General features: G+C 48.0%; 1 protein-coding gene across 1 annotated transcript in view; it reads right to left on the reverse strand.

Annotated features, from left to right (window-relative positions):
• Positions 1-11,711, reverse strand: part of SLC30A1 (solute carrier family 30 member 1) — a 34,691-nt gene extending 22,980 nt beyond the window's left edge. Inside the window, exon 1 of the mRNA XM_082251666.1 lies at positions 10,831-11,711. Coding sequence (XP_082107792.1) covers positions 10,831-11,710 — 880 coding nt within the window. The 5' untranslated portion in view covers position 11,711. The remainder of the gene's footprint in view (positions 1-10,830) is intronic.
• Positions 11,712-18,430: the final 6,719 nt, after the last annotated feature.

Raw genomic sequence — 18,430 nt, forward strand, 5'->3', positions numbered from 1 at the left:
ACAAACTTCAGAAGCGAGGTCACGTGTTGAAGTGTTTTGTATGTATTCTTTCGTTTCCGAGCATGCAGTCTTACTCTTACAATTTTTTTGGGACAAAAACTGTACAAAAAAAACCCACGGACAAATTTACTATTTTTTTTTTTATATATATATATATATATATATATATATAGCCTGCACATCCCGTTTTTGTCATCCGAAAATTCGTAATCGGCCGTCAAAATTTTACTTCCGATATTCTTATCGTGTGTACGGGCCTCTAGATATGCTTTAAGCAGGAAGGCCAAACGTTGGGTTGTTTTCCCTTGGAAGTGCTGGGGTCTTGGATTTCATTCCTACCACAATTACGACCTGCATGAAACTTCCATATTCTCCATAAGTTTACAAAGAACATCTTCCAGGCGTTTGTTCTTACAGTCCCAAGACAATTCGTACACCTTAGGCTGGCCATACATGTTCAATTTTTGATTCGATTTACCAAAAAACATGTAATAGGAGGTCAAAACGAAATAACACTTTTGATTGTATCCAATTAGGCAGGCCCTTGTACTACATAGTTGAAGGTAAATCTACAGAAAAATAGTTAAAAAAAAAAAAAAAAAAAAAAAAATGTATAATGTATGGCCAGCCTTAATTTGCTTCCATCCAAGAAGTGCCCCTTTAGTGTATTTACTATTTAATGTCCCTACTGTGGTCAGGCAAAAGCTAATGTAAAAATGTGAGGTGAAGCTTGTAAGCACTATACAAAGTACAAGGTGAACAATTTATACCAGAGTGCAATCCTATTGTCCAGTCACATATTTTATTCTATTTTCCATCTACGTAAAAACAACAAGCAATTTATTATTTTCAATTCACCATCAGGCAACTAGAACATAGAAAATTGTCTGCATTTCCTGCTGAATATTAACCATCAACTATCAGATTGCTTGACAAGTTTTCAAATCAGATTCTATGTGATCTCAGAATTTTTAAGTTTGCTCCATAAATTTGCCAGTTTAACTAAAAGTTAGTGGTAAGTTGCCATGGTTACTAGTTGCAATTAACCACTTGCTGATCAGCCGCTGTAGTTTTACTGCGGCAGGTCGGCTCTGTCCTGCGAAACTACATACCTGTACGTCTCTTTGTGGGACCGCTGGTGGGGGTGCGTGCCGATTAACCACAGAGGAAGCCAATCAGCGGGTCTGGTGGCCGTGATTGCCACCGGGCACCCACAATTGCTCTCCGTGGAGACAGAACAGCGGTCTGCCTTTTGTAAACACGACAGACTGATGTTGTCAGTAATGAACACAGGTCTCTGTGTTCATTCAGCAAGCCCATCCCCCACACAGTTAGAGAGCACCCCCTAGGGACACATTTAACCCTTTGATCACACCTGGTGTTAACCCCCTCCCTGCCAGTGTCATTAGAACAGTAACAGGGCATATTTTTAGCACCGATTACTGTAGCAACGTCACTGGTCCCCCCAAAAAGTGTCAAAAATGTCAGTTTAGGTGTCCGATCTGTCCACCGTAATGTCCCAGTCCTGGAGAGAGAACACACACACACACACACACACACACACTGATCTCCGCCATTACTAGTAAAAATAAAATACATTTAAAAAATATTTCCCCTTGCAAACCAATCAATAAACACTTATTGGGATTTTTTTTTACCAAAAATATGTAGAATACATATTGGCCTAAAATAATGAGAAATTTGATTTTCAGTTTTTTTTTTTGCGCTATAAACCTAAAGAGCAACAACTCTGGGAAAAAAAAAAAAAAAAAAAAAAAAGTGAAAATCGAATTTTTCATTTTAGGCCAATACGTATTCTACATATTTTTGGTTAAAAAAAAAATCCCAATATGTAGAATACATATTGGCCTAAAATAATAAAAAATTTGATTTGCAATTTGTTTTGTCCCCCAGAGTTGTTGCTCTTTAGGTTTATAGCGCCAAAAAAAAAAAACAAAAAAAAAAAACAAAAAGAAAAAACCCCACACGCTGAGGATCAAATACCTCCAAAAGAAAGCTTTATTTGTGGGAAAAAAAAAAAAAAAGGGAGGACATCAATGTTATTTGGGTACAGCATCGCACAACCGCGCAATTGTCAGTTAAAGTAACGCAGTGACGTACTGCAAAAAATGGCCTGTCATTAAGGGGTAAAACCTTCCGTTCCAGAAGTGGTTAAATGTGCTTGAAATTTGTTTTAGAAAAAAAAAAAATATAAAAAAAAAGTACGCAATTGTAAAGATTCAATTTTTTAAATTAAAATAATAAATAGGTTATACTCTGTGCAATTGTTTTGCATTGAGCAGCCCAGATCCTCCTCTTCTGGAGTACCCCTCACCCGGAGGCCATTTTCTATGGGGGCAACTCCCTTATTAGGATTTGATTGGATTGACAGGACTGTTTACCAATCTGCCCAGTGAGGAGGGAGAAAGACGCTACCCTCATGCACACAGTGCTGGATCAGGCTCAGGTAATTAGAAGGGAGGGCAACAGAAGGTTTTTTTTAACATGAATGTATGAAGGTAATAAACAATTACATATACCAAGTGAAGTGACAGGCCTCAGGTGATAGAGAGATGAAACAAATCCTCCTTCATAAGTATCTGTCTATCTGCAGTCTTCTCTACATTCCTTCAAACTGCTGAATTTCTAAAGCTTCTCTTGAAAGAAGAAAGAAGAAAAAAAGGTCACTGGGTGTCAAAAGAGCCAGTAGCTGATGTAGGCATGTTCTGACTTATCACTACATGTCCCTCACTACATGTCCCTCCCAGATAAGCAACACAAATGTGTCACATAAGCACACTTAAAAGGAGCAGCCACTGTGTGGTCCCAGTGTCACGCTTCCTATGGGGCAATCGGGGAGATGCTGCCTTTGAAAATATAGTCAGGAACCTGGAATCATCAGAAAAGCAGCCATTTCTAAATCCCATTTTACAGCATTCCATGGAGTCAACTATAATGAAGTTTTTTTTTTTTTTTTTTTTGCATGCTCCCCCTCCATGCCCCCCTTATACTAGATTATCTGTACAAAAGTGAAGCTCTCAGACAGAAGCCCTTCTGGGTCTCTCACTCTCCTCATTGGCTTACACAGCTGTGGGAGCCATTGGCTCCTGCTGCTGTCAATCACAGCCAATGAGGAGAGAACATGGGGTGGCCCTGAGCCACGCTCTGAGCCTGCACAAGTGCCCCCATAGCAAGAGGCTTGCTACTGGAAGCACCGACAGGAGACCAAAAAGAAGAGGATCTGGGGCTGCTTTGTGCAAAACCATTTGCACGGAGCGGGTAAGTATCCTGTGCAATATGGCTCAATGGAATTGTACGATCCATTGCTAATATACATTGTTCGATCTTACCGGGGAGACAGTACCATTCCCTGTCACCTGCGGCTATGATCGTCTCGATGTGAAGTATTATTACTGATATACTCTACTGTGTTTGTATAACTGTCCAGCATTACCAACAGTGTAATCACCCATTTGTCAACTTTGTATTTTATATTTCCCGTATATGGGATATTACTGTTATTTTTTTTTTTTTTGTGTTTTTTTCTTTGATGATTTTAAATGCATTATACAATAAAATGTGATTTTTAAGTACCCAGTGCCTGCAAAGTCCATGTTTCCTCCTTTTTCAATTTTTTTATTCCATTTGGTTGTTGAGCCACCTATATAAAATCATCCCATCCTATATAATAAAACAAAATAATATAATAAGTGTCCCTGTGTTATAGAAACAATATGCCGATCTATACCTAAATCAGAGTGGCTCCCCGACTCTCTTCTCTGCCCGGCTGACAGCTCCAGCAGGCAGGGCCGAGCACAGACGTCGCCGGGGAGGAGGGGGAAGAGAAGAGAGTCAAGTGGTCATGTGATCACCAGGAGCCGGTCCGATTTTAGGAACAGATCAACATATTTTTTCTGTAACATAGGCACACCTATTACAGAGGGGATGGCGTGATTTTAAATTAAAATGTAAGAGCAGGAGGGGAGGGGGTGGGCTCCGACATGAGCAGACAGGCAGGGAAGGGGGGGGGGGGGGGGGGGGAGGACAGAGCAGGACTGCGTCTGACGGAGGCACATAAACTGACCACAGTGTCAGGGCTAGGCAGCCATGATATACCATGGTCAGTTTACGGGGGGGGGGGGGGGGGTAGAAACTGGCAGGGTCGGACAGTTTTAAGCGTAAAACGCTTTAAGCTTTGACAATAAAACCTGAAAGCTGATTGGTTTCTATGCAGAGCTGCACCCAATTTTGCACTCTCCAGTTTTAAGCTGGGTTCACACTGATGTGAATGCAGGTTTCCCCGCATCCAAAAATCGCATGACAGGAGAGTGTGTGACCAGCTCTCAATGGGACCGGTTCACACACCTCCGGGGCGGCAAAGGGCCGCATTGGAAAAGAGTCCTGTGTGTCTTTGGCTCTCAATTAGATGCCTATTCAAGGAAGGAATAGATAAAATAAAAATTGGCCCAATTCAGACCTGAAATCTGTGAACAGGGATGCACCAGACCCCCTGCTAGAACCAAAGCCGCATCAGTGTGAACCCAGCCTTAGTAAATCAATCCCAATGTATCCTGTGCTCCTGGAAATCACTATATTAGAGCAGTTTAGCAGCAACATATCTGGATCTGGAAGTTTCAAATAAGTAACCATTTGGCTGGTAACCCTGTGCAAAGCTGGCCATACACTGCAAGGTTACAGTCGTTCAGTCCCATGGGCTCAATTGTTATTCATGCATGTCTGACTGGATACAAATATGACCAATCTATAAATATTTTACCTAAGAGCTGGTTCACATTAGCGCGACTTGTCAGGCTGACAAGTCGCGCTTCCTCACAGTCCATTGACCGCTACAGGACCAGTTCTAATAGGAGCGACACAAGTCGCTCCGACTTAGAAAAAGGGTCCTGTACTACTTTGGGGCGACTTGCATAGACTTCCATTATGTGAAGTCCCTGCAAGTCGCTCCGAAGTCATGGTGCATGGTAATGCACAAGTCGCCCCCGAAGTAGTAAGGAGTCGTGTCGCCTCAGCGTGAACCGGCTCTAAATCCTCACATTACATCTTTTTGGTAAGAAGACTCCAATCAGACTATTTGTGTGTCAAAGGCTTACCTAAACAACCCATTCAATTTTTATCCAATCAGGTAGCCCCTCATGCCACACAACTGTTGGTAGAACCTGAAGGCCACATGAGAAGATTGTAAACTGGTTTAGGAAAACCCAAAACATTTAATAGGATAGGCTTCCAGAGATCACCAAGGCCGAGTTAAAGGGAGAGCTCCAGGAATTCTTTCAATGGACTGAGGGGAGGTAAGATGGCCAAGCATGGCTCAAGTTTCAACCCATCCCTGTGAACTGAATTCCTGAGGCCCTGCTGACATCACCCAACTTTACAAATTGTGATGGAAAAAAAAAAAAAAATAATCAAAGAAGTCAGCCAAAACAATGAGATGTGGCCAACCAATTGCAGCAACTATACAGATGTTTGAACTGCTGCTGGCTGTCAGAATACAATACAGCATTACATTCCTCCATCTGCGCTATTTAGCATGTGTAGAGGAATTTATAAATGTATTCCACGGCCCTGTCTTTACATGTACAGCTATATATAAATCCCGAATAATAATAATTTCCCAGGACAGCAGTCAGAAATCTCTAGAGGTATCAGCTCTGTCCTCCAGTTCCCTATGATCTCAATTCAATTCACTACAATGGTGGCCCCGGAGACCTCTATTTTGAGGATTATTTCCACTGAAACACCAGGCGCCCGAAGCACTGATCACATGGTACGAGTATTTGAATATCCTTATCCAGTAATCACACTTGCAAATCTTGCCACTGGGATCGCTATAGAGGGAAACACCAATTCCAGGGTGATGCCATTAAAACAAGCAGCAGATTTTCTGCCCTCTTCAGCGATTTATTGCTGGGAACAACTTACCAGCAACAGCAGGGGAGATTTACTAAAAGTGGTGCAATTGTGCATGGTAGCCAATCCGCTCCAATCCTCAGCTTGTTCAATGAAAGCGTTTGTAACCCCAACACTTCATATTACTGATATGTGCCTGCTGTACCATGTACTTGTATGAGAAAGTATCCTGATCTCTTTGTACGGCTTTCTTTATGTTAAATCCCTGGTGTTCCTTCCATCGAGAAGCAGCTTCCACCCAATGCATTTTACACAGGCACGTTGCTGTAATGTCACCTATGACCTGTGGTCAGTCACTGTGCTTTCTCTGCTCCCCACCTCTACTGCGGACCCATTAGCTCAGTCCTCCCGCTCCTTAATATCTCCACCACACCGGTGGCCCTGCACACCTGTATTTCAAGAACAATTTCACCTGAAACATCAGGGAGCAGATACACTGATCACATGGTACGGTTGTGCAGAGTATTTGGAGATCCTCATCCGATAAAAGCCAGCAGAGGGAAATGTGAGGCCCAAGTCACACTTGTAAATCCCACAGCTAGGGACAACTCGCCAGCAACTGGAACGCAATGAGGGAAACCCTGGCAAAAGCATTTCCTGGGTGATGCCATGGAAATGGGTGGTGGTTTTTACGTCCTCTTTGGCGATCTATTGCTGGGGACAACTTACAAGCAACAGGATCACTAGAGAGGGCAACAATGGCCTCGCCCGATTGGAAAATGTGTCGTTTCCAGGGTTATACCATGGAAACAGGTGGTTTTAAACCCTCTTTTGCGATCTGTTGCTGGGGACAACTTACCAGGAACAGTGTGACAAGAAAACCCGATACCTCCCTCCTGCTGTGCTTTTTCATGACATTCTAGGAGATCAAAAGAACCTGCCACAGCAAGGTGCCCAGGGGAGAAGCTTTAGATGACAGCTGTCATTCTCATAGTAGTATGTGTAAGTGAGGCTGAACACATCTAACCGTGCCTCCTGGCACCACGTCTTCTGCAGGCCCATTGGTCAAGTTCTCCCGCCTTCTAATATCCCAATGTAATTAAAGTGGTTCTAAAAGCAGAAGGTTTTCTTTGCGTAATGAATTCTGTGCATCAAGCTAAAAACCTTCTGCGAGTAGAAGCCCCCCCCCCCCCCCAATACTTGCCTGAGCCCCATCTCCATCCAGCGATGTTGCACGAGTCTTGGCTGTCCGGGACTCTCCCTCCTCATTGGCTGAGACAGTCAGTAGGCCAGGAGGGAGAGACCAGGAGTGCCAACAAGGGACAAGAAAAGAAGAGGATTGGGGCTGCTCTGTGCAAAACTATTGCACAGAGCAGATATGTATAACATGTTATAAGAAAAAAAAAAACAACAATGGTAGCAAGTTTAGGCTGGGTTCACACTTGTGCGGTGACAGAAATTGCATGCAATTCGCACCACATTGCTGTGCAGATGCGACGTGAATTCAGCCATACAAACTGTACGGCTGAAATTGCATCACGTTCATACCAAAATAGTGCAGGAAACTGGAGCACATGGGTGTTCAAACCTATGCGATCTGATTCCTGCAACACTTGACAGTTCGCACTGTGATCGGGGGGGGGGGGGGGGGGGTGTCAATAACTTTACATTGACAACCCCAGCGGTTCGGGAATCTCAGTGTGAGATTCAGGTGCGATGCGGGAACCGGCACTGAAATCACAGGGTTTCCTGCATCGCACCAAGGTGAACCAGGACTAATATCACTTTAAGTGACCACAATGATGGCCCCATAAACCTCTATCTCAAGGACTATTTCCACTAAAACACCAAGGACCAGAAGCACTGATCACATGGTACCATATCTGGTAAAGATGAACAGAGATTTCAGCAGTCAAAAAACATCAGCCAAAGACTGTTTTTTCAGCAGTTTGCTGATAGAGGAAAAAAAAGGTGCAGATAATTATACCGAAAGCCCACACAATTTTACTGTGCTGATGAGTCTTATAGGTCATACGACTCAAAAACCGCATCAAAAATGTAATACGGGTGCATTCTTCCTGCGGTTTCAATGCATTTCAATGGGGAGGTACATTTTTTTTTTTTTTTTTTTTTTTTTTTTTTTTTTTATACTGACCAAAAATACAGCAAGCAAGACTATGAACACCACAAACTGAATAGCAAGGGACAAGTGTAAAGACATGCATAGAAATTAAAAGGGATGCATTTTTTTCAAGCTTCCCTTGCGTTAATGGCCGACAAATTCACGATATTGATAAAAAAAAAAAAGTCAACATAATACAATTATATATAAAAATATATGCATTTATTTTTTTAAAAACTAATTTTTCTGCGCCAAAATTTCCCATTCAGTGCACACCTATTAGCTGGAGATCCATTTTCAGGAAAGGACAGCACAGAGAAAAATGTGAGTCCCACTTATAAACGCCACTGCTTGGAACATGCCAGCAACAGGACCGCTACAGTGGGAAACGCTGAAAACAGCGTTTCCAAGGTGACGTCCTCTATTGCTGGGGACAACTTACCAGTGACACGAGAGCTAGAGGGCAAATATGGCCTGACAAGATAGCATTTCCAGAGTGCCACCATGGAAACAGGCGGCAATTTCTCTGCCAATGACAGGATCGCCAGAGTGTGCAATATTGGACTAACCAGGCAGCATTTCCAGGGTGCCGCCATGGAAACAGGCAGAGGTTTTTCTGCCCTCTTTAGCAACCTATTGCTGGTGGCAACTTACCTGTGACAGGATCGCCAGAGAGCAGCAATGGCCTGCCAAGGCAGCATTTCCAGGATGCCACCAAGGAAACAGGTGGTGATTTCTCTGCCCTCTCTAGCGATATATCTGGGGACCCCCTACCAGGGACAGTGTGACATCCCTCTTGCTGCACTTTTTATGACATTACAGGAGATGAAAAGAGAACCTGTCTCAGGCAAGTGCCCATGTGAGAAGCTTCAGATGACAGCAATTTACCTGAGACAGGATCGCTAGAGAGGACAGAAATGGCCTGACCAGACAGCATTTCCAGGATGCCACCATGGAAACAGGCGGTGATTTCTTTGCCCTCTTTAGAGATCTATTTCTGGGGACAACTTACCAGTGACAAGATCGCCAGAGAGGGAAACGATGGTGTGACCAGGCAGCAGTTCCAAGGTGCCGCCATAGAAACACGTGGCGATTTCTCTGCCTTCTTGAGAGATCTATTTCTGGGGACAACTTACAAGTGACAGGATCGCCAGAGAGGGCAACATTGGCCTGACAATGCAGCATTTCCAGGGTGCCGCCATGGAAACAGGCAATGATTTCTCTGCCCTCTATAGAGATCTATTTCTGGGGACAACTTACAACTAGAGAGGACAACAATGGCCTAACCAGGCAGCATTTCCAGGGTGCCGCCATGGAAACAGGCAGTGGTGGTTTATCTGCCCTCTTTAGAAACCTATTGCTGGTGGCAACTTACCTGTGACAGGATCGCCAGAGGGCAATGGCCTGACAAGGCAGCATTTCCAGGATGTCACCATGGTAACGGGGGGGGGGGGATTTCTCTGCCCTCTCTATCTATATCTGCTCTTGCTGCACTTTTCATGACATTACAAAAGATCAAAAGAGAACCTGTCTCAGGCAAGTGCCAATATGAGAAGCTTCAGATGACAGCAATTTACCTGAGACAGGATCGCTAGAGAGGGCAGAAATGGCCTGACAAGGCAGCATTTCCAGGGTGCCGCCATGGAAACAGGCGGTGATTTTTCTGCCCTCTTTAGGGCTGGGGACAACTTACAACTAGAGAGGACAACAATGGCCTAACCAGGCAGCATTTCCAGGGTGGCGCCATGGAAACAGGGGGTGATTTCTCTGCCCTCTCTATCTGGGGACCCCCTACCAGGGACAGTGTGACACATCCTCTTGCTGCACTTTTCATGACATTACAGGAGATCAAAAGGAGAACCTGTCTCAGGCAAGTGCCCATGTGAGAGGCTTCAGATGACAGCAACTTACCTGTGACAGCAATAGCAATCTATTTCTGTGGGGGGGGGGGGGGACCTACCTGTGACAGGATCGCTAGAGAGGGCAGAAATGGCCTGACAAGGCAGCATTTCCAGGAGGGTGCCATGGAAACAGGCGGTGATTTCTCTGCCCTCTCTAGCAATCTATATCTGGGGACCCCCTACCGGGGACAGTGACATCCCTCTTGCTGCACTTTTCACGACATTACAAGAGATCAAAAAGAGAACCTGTCTCAGGCAAGTGCCCATGTGAGAAGCTTCAGATGACAGCAATTTACCTGTGACAGCAATCTATTTCTGGGGGGGGACCTACCTGTGACAGGATCGCTAGAGAGGACAGAAATGGCCTGACCAGGCAGCATTTCCAGGGTGGTGCCATGAAAACAGGCGGTGATTTCTTTGCCCTCTTTAGCGATCTATTGCTAGGGACAACTTACCTGTGATAGGATCACTAGAGAGGACAGAAATGGACTGACCAGGCAGCATTTCCAGGGTGCCGCCATGGAAACAGGCAGTGGTTTTTTGCCCTCTTTAGCGATCTATTTCTGGGGGGTGAACTTACCTGTGTCAGGATTGCCAGAGAGGGCGGCAATGGCCTGACCAGGCAGCATTTCCAGGAGGGTGCCATCACTGCCATGGAAACAGGCGGTGATTTCTCTGCCCTCTCTAGCGATCTATATCTGGGGACCCCCTACCAGGGACAGGGTGACATCTCCCTTTTACTGCACTTCTCATGACATTACAGGAGATGAAAAGAGAACCTGTCTCAGGCAGGTGCCCATGTGAGAAGCTTCAGATGACAGCTGTCATTCTCCTAGCAGTAGCGGTAAGTGAAGTAAGGTGCTTGCTCTACAAGTGTCAGCTTCCAGCAGAGGCTTTTCACACAGGCACGTTGCAGTGACACTTATGGGTGATGCTCACCGTGCTTCCCCGGCACCACCTCCACGGACGGCCCGTTCGGCCAGTTCTCCACCAGGTTGTTGGTCTCCTCCCGGTCCAGGGCGGCCCCCTCTGTGGCCGATCTCTCCCCCCGGCCCCGGTTCTTCTTCCCCCCGTGCGAGTGCCCGTGTCCTCCTCCTCCTCCTCCGTGCGAGTGCCCGTGGCCGCCCCCGGCGCTGTCCCGGAACATACACAGGCCGATGAGGTTAATGAGCAGCCCGCCAGCCCCGACCCCGATCACCACCAGCGGCTGCTCGATGGCCTGCGGCTCGGTGAAGCGCTCGATGGCCTCCAGCACGATGGTGAAGCAGAGGGCGGTGAGGAAGATGGCGTTGACCAGGGCGCCCATCACCCCGGCCCGGATCCAGCCGAAGGTGTTCTTGTCGGTGGAGCGGGTCTTCTGGGCGAAGCGCACGGCGACCAGGCCGACCAACAGGGCGATGACATCGGACAGCATGTGGAAGGAGTCGGAGAGCATGGCCAGGGAGCCGGTCAACCGGCTGATCACCACCTCCACCACGAAAAACACGGAGGTCAGGCCGAGCATACATAGCAGCCGCATTCGGTTGGATTCCCACATCTTGGCGGAATGTCGGGGACAAAGGTCGCTGGAGAGAGAGGAGTGGCGGCCCGGAGCAGGCTGCGGAGACGAGCATAGGCCGGAGACCGGCGGCGGCAGCGGCTTCTCCCTCACTGGGCATCTCTGACGTCCGGAGGAGGAAAATAATACAAACTTTTGCACCCGAAACCGTCTTTTCCACACGGAGCGAGCTGAGAAGCCCCGCCCAACCGCTAGCGCCTGCCCGCCATTGGCCGAGCCATGGATGGGGCGTGACGGAGTGCGCGCACAGCCTGTATCCATGGCAACGGCCGCCATTACCTGAAGAAAAGCGCTCTGTTGCCGCTGCCTGACTGACTCCATTGGCTGAGCCCGCGGTGGCTATGGCAACGGCGCCGTGATTAGAGCCTTCTGTCTCTGTGGCAACAGCGCTGTGGTGGAGCCATTCATTGCTATGGCAAGCCAAGGGCACCCTGACCAGGCCCGTGTGACTATGAGTGGGCGAAGCTGAGGGGCCCATTCATACTAGTCATATATACATTACAACACACCATAGTGTGGGGGCTCACATACCTGAATGTGCACACAGCAATGACCGCCATTACCTGAGGAAGGTGCTCTGGATCCCGAGTGACTCTAGCTGCGACGCTATTGGCCGAGCTCGCCATGGCTATGGCACAGCGCCGTGACTAAAGCCTTCTGTCCCTGTGGCAACAGCGTTGTGGTGGAGCCATTCATTGCTATGGCAAGGGCACCCTGACCAGACCTGTGTGACTATGGATGGGCGAAGCTGAGGGGCCCATTCACACTAGTCATATATACATTGCTCACATACCTGAATGTGCACACAGCAATCACCGCCATTACCTGAGGAAGGTGCTCTGGGGCCTGAGTGACTCTAGCCGCGACGCTATTGGCTGAGCCCGCTGTGGCTATAGCAAGGGCGCCGTGACTAGAGCCTTCTGTCCCTGTGGCAACAGCGCTGTGGTGGAGTCATTCATTGCTATGACAAGGGCACCCTGACCAGACCTGTGTGACTATGGATGGGCGAAGCTGAGGGGCCCATTCACACCAGCTGTAAATAAATTAAAACACATCATGGTGTGGGGGCTCACTTACCTGAATGTGCAGACACAGCTTGTAGCCACAGCAATGACCGCCATTACCTGAGGAAAAGCGCTCTGTTGCCGCTGCCCACTGGAGCCTGACTGGCTCCATTGGCTGAGCCGGTGGTGACTTTGGCAACGGCGCCGTGATTAGAGCCTTCTGTCTCTGTGGCAAAAGCACTGTGGTGGAGCCATTCATTGCTATGGCAAGCCAAGGGCACCCTGACCAGACCTGTGTGACTACGGATGGGTGAAGCTGAGGGGCCCATTCATACTAGTCATATATACATTACTCACATACCTGAATGTGCACACAATAATGACCGCCAATACCTGAGGAAGGTGCTCTGGAGCCCGAGTGGCTCTAGCTGCGTAGCTATTGGCTGAGCCTGCTTTGGCTATGGCAATGGCGCTGTGATTAGAGCCTTCTGTCTCAGTGGCAACAGCACTGTGTTGGAGCCATTCATTGCTATGGCAAGGGCACCCTGACCAGGCCTGTGTGACTAGGGATGGGCGAAGCTGAGGGGCCCATTCACACCAGCTGTAAATAAATTAAAACACATCATGGTGTGGGGGCTCACTTACCTGAATGTGCAGACACAGCTTGTAGCCACAGCAATGACCGCCATTACCTGAGGAAAAGCGCTCTGTTGCCGCTGCCCACTGGAGCCTGACTGGCTCCATTGGCTGAGCCGGTGGTGACTTTGGCAACGGCGCCGTGATTAGAGCCTTCTGTCTCTGTGGCAAAAGCACTGTGGTGGAGCCATTCATTACTATGGCAAGCCAAGGGCACCCTGACCAGACCTGTGTGACTAAGGATGGGTGAAGCTGAGGGGCCCATTCATACTAGTCATATATACATTACAACACACCATAGTGTGGGGGCTCACATACCTGAATGTGCTCACAGCAATGACCGCCATTACCTGAGGAAGGTGCTCTGGGGCCTGAGTGACTCTAGCCACGACGCTATTGGCTGAGCCCGCTGTGGCTATAGCAAGGGCGCCGTGACTAGAGCCTTCTGTCCCTGTGGCAACAGCGCTGTGGTGGAGTCATTCATTGCTATGGCAAGGGCACCCTGACCTGACCTGTGTGACTAAGGATGGGCAAAGCTGAGGGGCCCATTCATACTAGTCATATATACATTACTCACATACCTGAATGTGCACACAATAATGACCGCCATTACCTGAGGAAGGTGCTCTGGAGCCCGTGTGGCTCTAGCTGCGTAGCTATTGGCTGAGCCTGCTTTGGCTATGGCAATGGCGCTGTGATTAGAGCCTTCTGTCTCAGTGGCAACAGCACTGTGTTGGAGCCATTCATTGCTATGGCAAGGGCACCCTGACCAGGCCTGTGTGACTAGGGATGGGCGAAGCTGAGGGGCCCATTCACACCAGCTGTAAATAAATTAAAACACATCATGGTGTGGGGGCTCACTTACCTGAATGTGCAGACACAGCTTGTAGCCACAGCAATGACCGCCATTACCTGAGGAAAAGCGCTCTGTTGCCGCTGCCCACTGGAGCCTGACTGGCTCCATTGGCTGAGCCGGTGGTGACTTTGGCAACGGCGCCGTGATTAGAGCCTTCTGTCTCTGTGGCAAAAGCACTGTGGTGGAGCCATTCATTGCTATGGCAAGCCAAGGGCACCCTGACCAGACCTGTGTGCCTAAGGATGGGTGAAGCTGAGGGGCCCATTCATACTAATCATATATACATTACAACACATTAAAGTGTGATGGCTCACATACCTTAATGTGCACACAGCAATGACCGCCATTATCTGAGGAAGGTGCCCTGGAGCCCGATTGATTCTATTTGCAACGCTATTGGCCGAGCCCACTGTGGCTATGTCAAGGGCGCCGTGACTAGAGCCTTCTGTCTCTGTGGCAAAAGCACTGTGGTGGAGCCATTCATTGCTATGGCAAGGGCACCCTGCCAGACCTGTGTGAGTAAGGAAGGGCGAAGCTGAGGGGCCCATTCACACTAGCTGTAAATACACTAAAAACTAGAAAGTCAACTAAAAACTAAAACTAAAAAGTCGTATATAATGTGGGGTCTCACTTACCTGAATGCACACACGGCTTGTAGCCACAGCAATGACCGCCATTACCTGAGAAAGTGCTCTGTTGCGCTGGAGCATGAGCGGCTCTAGCCACAATGCTATTGGCCGAGCCCACGGTGGCTTTGGCAACAGCGCTGTGGTGGAGCCATTCATTGCTATGACAAGGTCACCCTGACCAGACCTGTGTGGGGGCTCACTTACCTGAATGTGCGCACAACCTGTAGCCACCGCAATGGCCACCTTTAGATGAGGAAAGGTCTCTGTTGCGCTGGAGCCTGAGTGACTCCAGCCACAACGCTATTTCCGAGCTCACAGTGGCTTTGGAAATGGCACCGTGACTAGAGCCTTCTGTCTGTTGCAACAGCGCTGTGGTGGAGCCATTCATTGCTATAGCAAGGGCACCCTGACCAGACCTGTGTGACTAGGAAATGGCGAAACTGAGGGGCCCTTTCATTTCACACTAGCTGTAAATACATTAAAACACATCATGGTTTGGGGACCCATTTACATAAATGCGCACACAGCTTGTAGCCCCAGCAGTGACCGCCATTACCTGAGGAAAAAGCTCTGTTGCGCTGGAGCCTGAGTGACTCTAGTTGCGATGCTATTGGCCGAGCCCATGGTGGCTGTGGCAACGGCACCCTGACTAGAGCCTTCTTTTTCTATGGCAACAGTGCTGTGGTGGAGCCCATTCATTGCTATGTCAAGGTCACCCTGACCAGACTTGTGTGACTAGGGATGGGCAAAACTGAGAGCCCATTCACACTAGCTGTAAATGCACTAAAAAAAACTAAAGGAACACATTTTGACCTTCAAAATACAGTTTATTGAAAAAAAAAAAAAAAAACATATACAGTCAATTACTGCAACATCAGATAATTGAACAAAACAAGGTAACACACTGTGTAGCAGAGAATAAAGACACTGGTGAGATTAAGCAACAAGTTAAGCAATTACCAAGGGAAACATAGTACAATAATACACCCCAGGGACACTGCCACAGAGAATAAGAAAAAAGGGGCTGGTGATCATAAGTGGTATCTAGCAAAAGAAAAATTCAACAGCATACTCTTGTGTGGAAGGATAAAGAGAAACCTCCCACCCCCCACATACCCACCATGGTGAGAGGCATCCAAGAAAGAGGGGAGCAGTTACGACTGGCCAGTGCATGTACGGGAGTTCTCCAACCATCGGCCCCAAACCCGCTCAAATTTTTTGGGGCAACCTCTGTGTAGCTATCTATAAACAAGGTCATGACTTTTTAACAATTTTAAATAACTTTTAGATACTTAAAGTGGATTGCTTTGGGTATAGCGCTGCTGAGTGTGAATCGTCTTGTGTATTGACACAGTACTAACTGCACCTTGTTTATAGCTATTGTTTATTTACAGTGGCTGCTGACCGGATATATATTTATTCATTGTTTTCTATTTAATGTTGCACCTTTATTGTGTTGCACATAAGTATCTGAAGAGGGTACTTATTATTATTTTATAGTGACCACCAGCGCTGGGTGTGTGTTTGACAGATTTTTTATCATCAACCACTATTTTTACACTCTGCGTAGATATATCAACCATTTATATGGAAGGGTAGAGTTAACGTCGGCCATCCAAAGACGGAGAGTAGGGGGCTGTGCACGCATCCACAATTTGGCTATGAGCTTACGGGCATGGAAAAGCGTTTCATGTAGGAAGGTGGTTAGGAACTTGTCAGCCACGTCATCTGGAAAAAGGCCCAGGACACACTGCTTAATATCTAGTTGAAGTGGGGAACCCATATGATTATGTAGAAAGGTGATGACCTGTAGCCAAAAGGTTTGCACCACAGGACATGACCATAGTAGATGCGTGAATGTGCCTGAATGTATGGGACAGCGGGGGCAGTCAGTATCCCCTCCCCCCCGATATTTCGCCAGGCGAAGAGGGGTAAGATAAGACCTGTGAAGGATATACAGTTGCGTTGTATGATCTGACAGTTTGGGGGAGGAAAGCTTGAGACTGTCCAGTATTGCATTCCAGTCTGAGTCGTCCAGTTGGGGGACATCAGAGCTCCATTTACGTTGTAGGTTCTCCACCACCCGCTCAACGGCTCGAGAGCGCAGCTCCAAATACATCGCAGAGATTAATTTAGACGAGTCTTCACCCATAAGGATAATAAGAGACGGGGCCTCGGGTAGATCCGGAAAGCCAGCGGGAAATTGGGCCAGGAGGGCATGATGAAGCTGGAGGTACCCGAAATAGAAATGGGCTGGGAGATCAAAGCTGGCAGCCAAGGATTGAAAGGAGAGAACCTCCGTGTCCCGCACCACCTGGTGCAGAAAGAGCACCCCCCTCAACACCCACATCTCAGCAGCGGGAAGGGAGCTCAACTCAGGCAGACCGGAGTTATACCATAAGGGAGTATAAGCGTGGAACCGTGCCAGGCCCAAATGTTTGCCTGACAGCTCCCAGATGCGTCTATGCAGGGTTACCGGTGGAGTAGAGGCAATCGCCGCCATTGACGAGCCCCGACTCCGTAGCACCATTTGCAGTGGGGAATGAGAGGTCTGAAATGGGTCAGTACACACCAACGCACGGTAACGGTCGGCTTCAAGGCCATGAAAATAGTGAAAATGTGAAAGTTGCGCCGCCAGGTAATAAGTATGGAAATCAGATACCGCCATACCCCGTCGCGTGGTTGGGTTTTTAAGTGTCTGCCAGGCCAACTTGGGTCGGCTACGGCCCCAAATAAATGAGTTAAGAATAGCATCAACAGTTTCAAAGGGATAAGTATGGGAGAATGCCAAAAAACATAGAGGACTTTGGGGAGTATGACCATTTTGATCAGGTTCACCCTACCCATAACGCCCAAGGGGAGTCTAGACCATGTCTGCACTCTGCACACGTTTTAGCAGTGGGACAAGAGGTTCCACATTGTCAGCAATGTAGTCTGCCGTCGTTCTAGTAACCATAAACCCAAGGTAGTGGATTTGGGAAACCCTAGCCAACGGCAAGCCAGCAGAAGCAGCAGAGGAAGGGGAGGGGTCCAGGGGCAATATCTGAGACTTGTCCCAGTTAATCCGAAGTCCCGAGTGGCAACCAAATTTGGTGATGGATTGGAGAGCTACGTGGAGGGACGGGCCGGTATCCACTAAGTAAAGCAACATATCGTCCGCATACAGTCCCACCTTCTCAGTCAGGGAACCCGCTCGCAAACCAAGTATGCCCGGATGCGCCCAAAGTGCAATGGCTAATGGTTCCACTGCCAAGGCATAGAGCAACGGAGACAGCGGGCAACCCTGACGTGTTCCCCGGCTTAGGGGAAAAGGATCAGACAGCCATCCATTAACTGCGACTCTGGCAACCGGGCGGTAATACAGTAAGCGCACCCATTGGATAAAGGAAGGGCCAAATCCGAAACTCCGCAGGCATTCCCACAGGTAGCTCCATTCAACGGAGTCAAAGGGGTTGGCTGCGTCCAATGAGACCACCGCCCTGGCCCCCATTTGCTCGTGTTGGGCCTGAATATTAAGGTAAAGCCGTCTGGTATTCATGGCCGTATTCTTGCCGGGCATGAACCCGTCTGGTCGGAGTGTATGAGTGAGAGAATAGAGTGCGCAAGGCGACGGGCGAGCACCTTAGCTAGAATTTTAATGTCTGCTTGTAAAAGGGATATCGGACGGTACGATTCTGGAAGGCGGGGGTCCTTCCCAGGTTTGGGAAGGACTATGATCGTAGCCTCACACATGGAACCGGGTACAGTCTCCACATCGAAGGCATGTGTATAAGTCGCTAACAAGGCTGGCGCCAAGATTTCAGCATAAGAGGCATAGAAATCCAAGGGAAGGCCACCCGAACCCGGCGCTTTCGCC

Source organism: Pelophylax lessonae (assembly GCF_965119305.1).
Source record: "Pelophylax lessonae genome assembly, chromosome: 3".
NCBI lineage: Eukaryota > Metazoa > Chordata > Amphibia > Anura > Ranidae > Pelophylax > Pelophylax lessonae.